Source organism: Prunus dulcis, unplaced genomic scaffold (assembly GCF_902201215.1).
Source record: "Prunus dulcis unplaced genomic scaffold, ALMONDv2, whole genome shotgun sequence".
In the NCBI taxonomy this organism is placed as follows: Eukaryota; Viridiplantae; Streptophyta; class Magnoliopsida; order Rosales; family Rosaceae; genus Prunus; species Prunus dulcis.
Genome location: NW_023010208.1, coordinates 9,538 through 21,253, shown reverse-complemented (window position 1 = coordinate 21,253; position 11,716 = coordinate 9,538). Strand labels below are relative to the sequence as shown.

Below are 11,716 nucleotides of genomic sequence, written 5' to 3'. Positions count from 1 at the left end.
TGAAACAGATAATTTGCGCTCTAAGTTACTAATTTCTAAACAAACGATTGTGAATTTGGGTGAGGAATATCTCTCAAGTAAGTTCTTTTCCTATCTCAGATTGGTGAGGACTTCATATTTTATCACAGTATAAAATTGGTAGTTCTGGCCAGAATAGATGATAATAAAGTGGACTGTTTTAGGTAGAACTACCTTCTACATAATTAAAAAGGGAAAAATCAACTCTAGAAAGACAAAACAAAGGGCTGGAATTCCATTTATGCCTAGGTAGAAACTTCTGATCGGGGCTGGACTGAGTATGTCTGCGATGGACTGAGCTGTTAATAACTTCAACTGCTTAGCTTCAGCTGTAAATCGATACCAAAGTTCAATTTTGGCAGAGCTTTAATCTACTTCAAGTCTTGGGAGGCTTTTGAGCGGGCAGAACTGCGGCTTCTTCAGTCTGAAGGGGCAGAAGTGGCTGGACTTGAGGACTTAATAAGCTGGAACTGCACTGTAAAATTTCTTGAGGTTTTCATATTTGTGAAAACTGAAACTCTGTTTGTCTTGGCTTTGCTAAACCAAATTTGTAACGAGAGAAGTCTCGTTTTGAATGACTTATTTCTCTAAGTCTGAAGTTTGGAAGTTCTGATCTATAGCTGGCTTCTTTTGTGGCTCAAATGAGCTTTTGGTTGCTCCAGTTTGTTTGAAGGTTCTCAGTGATCAAGTGATCATTTTGAGTTTTTTGCCTTTGGTTAATTTTTGATTGTTTGATTGATTTGTTCAAAAATGAGTGTCCTTTGCTCCATTCGCCCTCTCTTATATTTATAAGAAATGTTTTTTGGAATAGGGTGATTCTTTTAATAGTGGGCGGCAAAAATTCTCAAAAGATCTCTCATTTTTAAATGCAAAGAAAAAGGGATTTTATCAATTCTGGCTGACAAGCTCACAACAGTCAGTTCCAAAGGTCAATCACTTCCCTGTTTTTCTTGAAAGAAAACCTAATCCTTCTTTAATCCCAACTACTTTTGTAAGAGCTCAAACTGTGATGTTTAGTTTGATTTTCCATTTGAACAACTCCCTGTTTTCCTGCTTACCTCCAAAATGTAGTCTGCTTATCTCTTGAAAACAGTGGCTTTCTTTTGAGTAGAAAAAATATCACTGAACGAATATATATATATATATGGGATTTTGACCTTCTGTTTGGCAAAGTTTCAAAGATGTCATTTTTCTATAGCTGCCCCAATTTTAACTCTCTTATCACTTCCAGTTGATATTGTTGACTTTTTCAAGTCAAGTAGTCAAGTGAATTCTGAAAATAGGCTTTCCAAAAAAAGATCTTTGCTGTCTTTGCACTCTGGGCTTTGAGATTTTAGTGGTGAACCAACAGCTGGGCCCCATCAAACCTTTTTTTCAATTTCTTTTATCCATTTTCAGTGGTTGATTTGCAAGAAAAATCATGTGCCACTAGTTCTGGCTTTTGGGCTTCTGCTTAGTTTTGAAATCAAAGCCCAATCCTCCGTTTTTTTGTTTCGCAGGCCCTTCTGAGAAGTGGTCAGCATGTGGTTGCTTTTTGGCCCAAACAGAAACATGGGAATCAGTCGTTGACTCAACACTCATCTCATGGTTCTACTACTGGGAAGTGAACTGTCGCAGTACTGTGAAAGCAGTGCTTTCAAAAGAACAGATACCCTGAATGGTAGGATAGTTATAAAGAACGAAGGGCCCGTAAAGGCCAAGACAACAGCCTTAGCCTAAAAAAGGGAATAGCCGCCGTTTATACTGCTGAACCGACACCTCTTGTTGCTGTCGTATCTCCTGTGGTGTCTATTACGTCTACTCTTTTTGGGGTAGATATTGCCCTTCTCCAACAATCAGGTAATATTGTTCTAGCTCTCCTTGCTACTGATTCTTAAAGGGCCACGTTTGGATACTTGATTCTGGAGCTACTAATCATATGACATTTGATGCGTCTCTCATTCACCATAATCATTCTCCTGCTTGTTCTCTTGTCACTAATGTCAATGGTGTGCCCTCTCCGGTTACTAGTGCCAGAAGTGTTGATTTAGTCCCTCTCTCACATTGTACCATACGTTATTGATTCCTACCTCTCTAATAATTTGTTATCTATTCCGCAAATAACAAAACAATTAAATTAATATTGTTTAGTATTAATCTATCCTACTACTTCTGTCTTCTTCAAGATCTCAACAGCAAGGAGATTATTGGGCGTGATACTAAGAGAGAGGGCTTGTACTAGGTGGATGATGTGTGTGTGAGCAAATCTTTGTTTGTAAAGGGTTCGAACCGTGCATTTGAGAATCAACTGTGGTTATGGCATATTCGTTTGGGTCATGTTTCATTCGACTATTTACAGCATTTGTTTCCATCTATATTTTCAGCTTGTAAACCTTCGGATTTTATGTTTGCCACTTGCATTTTGCAAAAAGTCACCGTGCAACTTATCCTATTTGCTCTTATAAAAGATTTGTGCCTTTTGTTTTGGCATATTATGATGTTTGGGACCCTGCTCCAGTTATTACTACTTCTGCCTTCCATTGGTCTGTTATTTTTGTGGATGATTGCACCCCCCATGACGTGGTTGTATCTGATGAAAAATAAGAGTGATGTTTTCGCTTGCTTTCAAACTTTTCACCAGGTGATTAAAACTCAATTTTCTGCTACTTCAAAGGTTCTTCGTTCGAATGATAATGGTAAATATGTTAATCAGGTCTTACACAGTTATTTTCAAGAACATGGAATTCTACATGACACTACTTGTCCCTACACACCTCAGTAGAATGATGTAGCTGAAAGGAAGAATCGCCAAATTCTTGAAATTACTTATGCTATTCTTTTGGTGCCAGCCTAACCCCACAATTCTAGGATGAAGCGATCACCTCTACAATCTATCTTCTAAACTGTGTTCCTAGTAGTATCCTGCAATTTAAGACCCCATTGGACAAATTGGAGGCTTATGTTTCCCTTCCATCTCACCTCACTCTTCTACCTCGTGTTTTTGGGTGCGTTGCTTTTGCGCACTTGCACAAACACCAACGTAAGAAATTTGATATGTGTGCTGTGAAGTGTGTATTTATTTATTATCAAAAGGGTTATTGGTGCTTTCATCCGCTAACTCGACTTTTATGTTACTATGGATGTTACGTTTTTTGAGCATGAGATGTATTTTGCTTAACTCGTATCCCATTCTCCTCTTTTGGGAGAGAGTAGCGTTGAAAATTTGAAATGGATGGAGTTCTTTCAAGATAACATTTAGGTTAATTGGCTAGCCACATGTGACTTGATAGCTAGTAACGAATCAACATGCACAGATACTGCACCTGTGACTAAACCTACCAGCACCGCCGCACCCATAGCTAATAAAGTCGGCAGCATCTCTCTTTACTACCTTTCTAGTGACCAGTTCTGAGTCTCCTCATGCTGACATTCTTGAGGTAAGTATAGAATCTTTGATTAATACTAATAATGATTGTGAAATTGTTGAGTGTAGTGTGTATCAGTTACCACCAAGGAGTAATCATGGGAAGCCACCAGATAGATATTCACCAAAGCCTTCGACAAAGGTGAAGTATTGTTCATTATATGTCTACTCATAGATTAGCTAAAGCTTGTCAGGCATTTGTAAATCAAATCTACAGTGGCTACTCCTAGTAAAGTACAAGATACATTCTCTGATTCAAAATGTGCGAGTGCTATGAACTAAGAGACGTAAGCTCTTGAGAAAAATCAAACCTGGGAATTGGTGCAACTGCCAGAAGGGAATAAACCAGTTGGTTGCATAAAACACAAACCAAATGGTTTTATTGACAGGTACAAAGCCAGACTTGTGGCCCAAGATTTTACACAGACTTATGGTATTGATTATCAAGAGACATTTGCACAGGTGGCTTAGAGTTCTATTATCTTTAGCTAAAAACTTTAACTCGCCATTGCATCAATATGATGTAAAAAATGCCTTCTTACAAGGAGACTTACATGAGGAAGTTTACATGTCATTGCCGCCAGGTCATAATGCTCATAATGATGCAAGTGTTGTGAGTAAATCGAAGAAGACACTGTATTGAAGCAGTCTCCAAAAGCTTGGTTTGGGAGATTCCTTCCTGCCTTTGAAAAATATGGTTATGAGCAGAGCAATGTTGTTCATACTTTATTTCTTAAAAGGAAGAATGGTAAGTTAATAGCTCTTATTATTTATGTGGATGATATGATTGTGACTGGTGATTATCTTGATGAAATTGGCAAACTAAAAGGCTATTTAGCTTCTGAGTTCAATATGAAGGATCTCAGTGGATTAAAATATTTTTTGGGTATTGAGGTAACTCATTCTGAACAGGGAATTTTCTTGTCACAAAGAAAATATGTTCTTGATTTGCTAAAGGAAACAGATATGCTTGGGTGTGAATTGATTGTTACTCCTATAAAACAAAATCATGGTTTGGAAGAATGTCCACATCAAGTTCCAACTGATAAGGAACAATATCAAAGGTTGGTTGATAGTTTGATATATTTGTCTCACCCTAGATCTGATATTGCATATGCAGTAAGTGTGTAAGTAGGTTTATGCATAATCCAAGTGTACGACATATAGATGTAGTAGCCCGAATTTTCAGGTAGCATCAGGAAAAGTTCTGATGTTCTTAAAGCATGGGCCTGTAAAGGTTGTGGGGTATACAAACTCACATTAGGTAGGAAATAGGGATAAGAGGAGATCGACATCTGTTTATTTCACGTTTGCATGAGGTTACTTGGTTACTTGGAGGAGTAAAAATCATAAGGTTGTCTCTTTGTCGAGTGCAGAGGCCGAGTATCGAGCTATGGTGAAAGGTGTTTGTGAACTAATATGGTTGAAAAGGCTTATGGGGGAGTTGGGTTTTCCTACTAAGGATACTTTGAAGTTGTATTGTGATAATCAGTCAACAATTAAGATTGCTGAAAATCCAATTCAACATGATAGAACGAAACATGTAGAGATTCATCAGAACTTTATTTATGAGAAATTGGAAGAGAAGATTATTGAAGTTCCATATGTTAAGACTACTGAACAATTGGAGAATATGTTTACCAAGGCCGTATCAAATCAAGCCTTTACAGATTCACTTGTCAAGCTGAGCATAAGCAACATCTATGCACCATCTTGAGGGGGAGTTTTGGCATGAATCACAGAATCACAATAGGAATCATAGACAATTACCTTTATTATAATTGATTTGTAATTATAGGAATATCGGTTTAACTGGGTTGCATTTATTTCTTTTTTCCTTATTGTAATTACTTCCTAGATAGGCTTGTATTTGTATCACTATAAATACCTCCTTGTGAGAAGAATAGAAATATACTAAATTATTCATAACCCTAAATTCCATTTGAGTATTTGCAGACCCTTGATCTTTCCTTCAACCATGTTACATCAAAAAATCGAGATTGGTTGTCTCATCTTTCTTCCTTGAGATACTTGACCATGATATCTCTAAATTTTTCCAAGGTTGTAAGTTGGCCACAAACTATAAGCAATCTCTCTTCACTAATAGAGCTTCAGTTATGAAAATGTGATCTTCCTGATGTTGACCTCAGATCATCAATGCCCTTTATTAATTCTTCTTCCACCTCTCTTCAGGTCCTTGAACTTTATGAGAATCTTCTTTTGAATACCTCAATATTTTATAGGATATCTAATCTCAGCATCAACCTTGTCCATATTGGATTAGAAGGAAATCAGCTACAAGGTCCCATCCCAGATGTTTTCACAAACATGGTCTCTCTAACATCTCTTCAACTCTTTTATAGCAACCTTGAAGGTGGGATACCAAAATCCCTTCGAAATCTATGTAGCTTAGGAACATTAGATATAGCGTCAAACAAATTTTCTGAAAAGCTTCAAATGCCGTAGAATTTTCGTGTGCAAAGGATAGCCTCAAGTACTTGGACTTAAGCAATAACCCTCCATGATTATACATTTCTATCCCTGACAAGTATAATCATGGAGGGTTTTGAGTGGGTCTTGTTTAGACCATAGTGAACCGAGCAGACCCAGCATCAAAGCGACTAGCACCAAGGTAGCTACGCTTTCTTCCCTGCCGAAGGAAGACACACTTCCGAGGTGCCAGACACCTACCGAAGCTCCCAATTGCCAAACCTAATCTCCAGGACACGTGTTGCCACCACGACGACTTGCACATAGTCCCACATTGAAACTTTGTGCAAACCTCCTACTTTCTCCTCCTTATAAATAAGGAACAGTACCTAAGTAAAAAGGATAACTACTTTCTCACTTTTACTGTTACTCTGCTAAAGTTACCATTTATAGCTGAATTAGGCATCAGAGAGCCTTCGGCAGGCACCACACCGGTGTCCGAAGCTTAATGATTGCTTCTTCCATTTTGTCTTCTGCAGGTCCCCCACCAGCCTATTTCACCAAGGGCCTCAGCCCTCTTCCCTGCTGAAGACTCCGCATACCTCATCACAAAGTTGGACTCAGTATTGGCCGGGCTATTTTGAGTATCAACAGTTTGGCACCGTCTGTGGAAAATCGACACTAGAATCCCCTCTCTCTATCAGCCCAACTGGCTCCTTCACCCATCAGGCCCCGTCGCCTCTTCTTTGCCCCATACTCTGCTATGCCGACCGAAGATAGCCGCGATACCCAGCACCATATCCCCCGCGATGATACTTCCCGAAGGAAATCTTCGAGAGATGCCACTCTCCAAGCAGAAGTGGAGCGCCTCCGCGACAGTATTACTAAAATGTCAGAGAAATACGAGCATCTTCATTGCATGAATATTGAGCTATAGCATGACTATCGTGCCCTAAAGCGGAACTGGGAGAAGACTCACACCCAGGATGCCCAACAAGATCTTACCCAGAATGTTGGGCATACCCAGCCAAACTAGCCAGTACATTCCAGTCATAGTGCCTCGGCCCAATCTAGGCTCCGCAAGGGTAAAGGCCACCTTCATCCGAAGCTAACCCAGTCGCGACTCCTTTGCATTCCCTCACCGAAAGATCGGCCCCATGAACCAGTCAGGATCTACAGAGATTGCAGGGACCGCATCTCGAACCGTCAACCAGGGCCGATCCCTATCCTTGTTAACCTCGAAGACACACGGGTGACACACCTGGGCCCTTACCAGGCCCCGCCCGCTTACCTGACGAGGAGGGCATCGGGGATTTGGATAGTTGAGAATTTTATAATTCAGAAGCCTGGCCAACTTGCCACACCAAGGCATTGGAAAATTGGGAACATTCCCTAGCCCCTGTCTGCCCACTCCCCAGGCCTTTCGCACCCGAAACTCTTCCTTATACCGACCCGGCCATGAGGCTTCTCTTTGAAAGGTCCGGCTCTGGAGAGCAAACAACATCGCAGCCATTAACCCCTCTGGGCAAAACCTTGACCGGGACCCTTTACTGAACGTGTCCTCTACTATCACCAGGAGAAAGATATCCAGCCACTCCGCATCACCTTCTACACTGGCACAGAGGACCCTCTCACCCATATCTACTCCTTCCAGTCTGCCCTTGGGTGCAAAGGCCTCACTGACGAAGGCATGTGCCTCCTCTTCCCTTCCACCCTTATCGGCACGGCCCTAAACTGGTTATATAGACTCCACCCTCGCACCATCAACTCGTTCGACAGTCTCAAGTAGACCTTCTTGGATCATTTTATGATCCAAACTGATCACCTATACTCTGCCGACGACTTGTATATGCTTCGGCAAGCTGAGGAAGAACCCTCCGGGAATATGCAGCCCGGTTCAGTCAAGAATACTCTCGCTGCCCAGAGACTGACGATCGCGCTACCTTCGAGGCTTTTAAGAGTGGCCTCTGCCAGTCCAACTTTCGCTACCTAGTTCATAGCAACAGTTGAAACACATATACAGAGCTAATGGAGCAGGCAGCGGTCCATGCCAAGGCTGAATACTTCAATTCTAAGCATTGCCCAGCCAACCTGGCGCGTAACACTTTCGTCGATCCTCTACCTGCTTCAGTACCTGCTTCAGCCCCACCTCAGCATTCTACCCCCGCCCCAAGTACCCAGGGTACCCAACAACCAAAACAGAAGGATAGCTACTAGCATCCCTTCAGCCATAACAAACGTAGCAGACATGGCAACCACCACCAATCTAGTGGAGGCAACCTTCCCAAGACAAGTGATCGGGCCTCACTTCCCTTCACACCCAGGCCCAGGTTCGAGGTTTTTACCACCCTCAACACCACCTATGAGAACATCCTGGTGCGTGAAGTCCCTATCATCCCCAAGCCACCCCCCCGGAGACCATCCGGCAAGCATATGCCAAACACGGGTGTCTTCTGCCGCCTTCATCAATTCAGCGGCTATGACACCGAATCTTGTGTTGCGTTGTGCAACATAATTGAAGGGCTCATCCGTGGGGGAAAGCTGGTCAACTACGTGCACAACCTACCACCCCCGCCTAACCTTTACCAACGACAGATCAACATGATCTCCACCATCAGTGGTGGTCCTACCCTGGTAGGCACCTCCAACAACTCCATCAAACATTATGTCCGCTCCACCTATGCGCACCAGGTCTTCAGCACCGAGTAGGGACGCTTGCCGAAGACCCAAAAGTCAGACTGGGCCCCCATTACCTTCTGCGAGGAGGAGGAGCGTGGTGTTATCCTCCCCCATGATGATCCACTCATTATCCATGCTAACATTTCTAATTTCGACTTTGGGCATATCTTGGTGGACACTGCCAGCTCGGGCAGTGTGATATTTGCTGACGCCTTTGATGAGCTCCAGGTCTCGTCTCACTTACTCAACCGAGGCATCACACCCCTTGTTAGCTTCTCAGGTAATGTGGTCCAGCCTATTGGCAGCATTCATCTCCCTATATCAATTGGGGCCGCACCCCAACGGGCGACGATTATTACCCCCTTCCTTATCGTTGACTGTCCCACAGCTTACAACGTCATCCTTGGACGCCCCGCCTTGGCCCAAATGAGGGCTTTTATTTCCATACATATGCTGATGCTGAAGTTCCTTACGCCTAATGGCACAGGCACAGGCACAGTGCGCGGCGACCAACTCGGCTTCCGAAGCTGCTATGCTTCAGCAGTCAAATCCACCAATCGCTAACATAGGAATGAGGCCTCGTAGTAACCAAGGCTCCCACCCCTCCTCAAGCTGGCCCAGAACGACCTGAGGACCCAAGGGAGGAGTCTATCACACAGCAGGCCGAACCTGTGGAAGACCTAGAGCTGGTTCCTCTTCATGACGACATCCCAGATCGGCAAGTCTGGATCGGCACCTCCATCTCGCAAGAGCTTCGCTCTGACCTCGTCGCCTTCCTCCGCCTCAACTCTGAAGTCTTCGCATGGTCCTACACTGACATGTCTGGCATATCACCAGACATCATATCCCGTAGGCTCAGCGTCAATCTTGTCGTCCGACCTGTCCAACAAAAGCATCGCGCTTACGACCCTGAGCGCTATGAGGCCATGAGGGCGGAGGTGGATCGGTTGAGTAGTATCGGATTCATCAGGGAGGTTGACTATCCCACATGGCTGGCTAATGTCGCGATGGTCCGTAAACCAAGAAAGGGCTGGTGCATGTGTGTAGATTACACCAACCTTCATCGGGCCTGCCCGAAGGATAGCTCCCCCTACCTCGCATTGACCAGCTGGTCGACGCCACAGCTGGCCACGCCCTTCTTAGCTTCAGGGATGCTTACTCAGGTTACAACCAGATCTTCATGCACCCCGAAGATCAGGCCCACACCTCTTTCATTACGGATCGTGGCCTCTACTGCTATAAGGTGATGCCCTTCGGCCTCAAGAAAGCCGGGGCTACTTATCAGCGTCTGGTGAACCACCTCTTTGCCCCACTGATTGGCAACACCATGGAAGTATACGTTGATGACATGCTGGTCAAGAGTCGCACAGCTGACAAACACATCCCTAACCTCTCTGCCATGTTCACCATCTTGAAGCAGTATAAAATGAGGCTCAACCCCACCAAATGTGCATTCGGGGTGGCTTCCGGCAAATTCCTTGGCTTCATGATCAGCCAGAGGGGTATTGAGGCCAATCCAGAAAAGATCCAGGCCATCTTAGACATGACAATACCTAAGACGGTCAAGGATATCCAAAGCCTTACAGGGCGTGTCGTAGCCCTGACCAGATTTATCTCCAAGGCCACCGACCGCTGCGCCCCATTCTTCAAGGCACTTAAGGGCAGCAAGCGAAGCATCACCTGGACTGCTGAATGTGGCATGGCTTTCAGCGAGCTCAAGGAGTATATGGGCCGGGCCCCTTCATTGTCAACCCCTGAGCACGGACACATCCTCGTGATTTATCTCTCCGTCTCAGTTTCGGCAGTTAGCTCTGTGCTCATCCGATCAAGGGATAACGCGGAGCACCCAGTGCATTATGTTAGTAAAGCATTGCAGGATGCCGAAGTCCGGTACCCAGACATCAAAAAATTGGCGTTCGCCTTGGTCGTCTCGGCTAGACGCCACCGACCATATTTCCAAGCTCACACCATCCATGTCTTAACCAACCAACCGCTCCGACAAGTGTTGCAGAAACCAGAAACTTCTGGGAGGCTGGTTAAGTGGGCCATTGAACTTGGCGAGTTTGATATTCATTACAAACCCCGCCCGGCTATAAGGGGGCAGGCCGTTGCTGACTTCTTATCTGAATTCACGGAGCCCCAAGCTTCAGCAGCTACCCAGCTCATAACCAAACCCAATCTCCCTCCGAGCCAGGACCACACCGCCAGCAAAGGCACTTTCGACCTGACCCAGCCCCTATGGACTTTATTTGTGGATGGCTCTTCTAATGCCCAGGGGTGTGGGGCCGGCCTCGTTCTCATCTCTCCAGACAAGGTTGCCCTCGAGTACGCCCTCCGCTTCAAATTCCAAGCCTCCAACAATGAGGCCGAATATGAAGCACTCTTAGCTGGTCTTCGACTAGCCAAAGAGATGGACGCCAAACAAATTCAGATATTCAGCGACTCACAGCTCGTTGTCCATCAAGTCAACCAGGACTTCACGGCCAAGGATGCCTCTATGACGGCTTACCTCCAGCACGCCCGGCACTTGCTGGCAACCTTCCACGTCCACTCTATAAACCAGGTGCCACGCTCTGAGAATAGCCATGCTGACGCATTGGCCAGGTTAGCATCAGTCTTGGAGCAGGGCATAGGTCGCCACATCCACATCGAATTCTTGGCCCAGCCCAGCACACAAGCCCCACTCATCTATACCATTGATCACAGCCCTACATGGATGGACCCCATCCTCCAGTTTTTGCAGAACCAAACACTACCGGCTAATTCGGCCAAGGCACGACGCGTTCGCCATCGCTCTGCCCAATACCTGATCATTAACGGCTCCCTATACAAGCGGGGTTTCAGCCTTCCTTACCTCCGATGCCTGACTCCAGAGGAGGGTCATTATGTCCTTCGAGAAATCCATGAAGGCATCTGCGGCAACCACTCGGGCGCACGCTCACTGGCCCATAAGGCAATCCGCCAAGGATACTTCTGGCCTTCACTCCACACTGACGCCCAGGCCTTCACCCAGAAATGTGACAAGTGTCAGAGATTTGCCAACATTCCACAACTCCCGGCAGAACCATTGACTGCCATGGTCAGTCCTTGGCCATTTGCCCAATGGGGACTGGATCTCATTGGGCCGATGCCAGAGGGCAAGGGCCAAGTCAAATATGCAGTTGTAGCCGTAGACTACTTCACCAA

General features: G+C 44.9%; 1 protein-coding gene across 1 annotated transcript in view; it reads left to right on the top strand.

Moving 5' to 3' along the window:
* Positions 1-9,348: 9,348 nt before the first annotated feature.
* The window catches only part of LOC117613202, a 3,131-nt gene continuing 763 nt past the window's right edge, over positions 9,349-11,716 (top strand). The window contains exons 1-2 of the mRNA XM_034341836.1: positions 9,349-9,540; positions 9,639-11,609. Of these exons, the coding sequence (XP_034197727.1) occupies positions 9,349-9,540; positions 9,639-11,609 (2,163 nt within the window). The remainder of the gene's footprint in view (positions 9,541-9,638; positions 11,610-11,716) is intronic.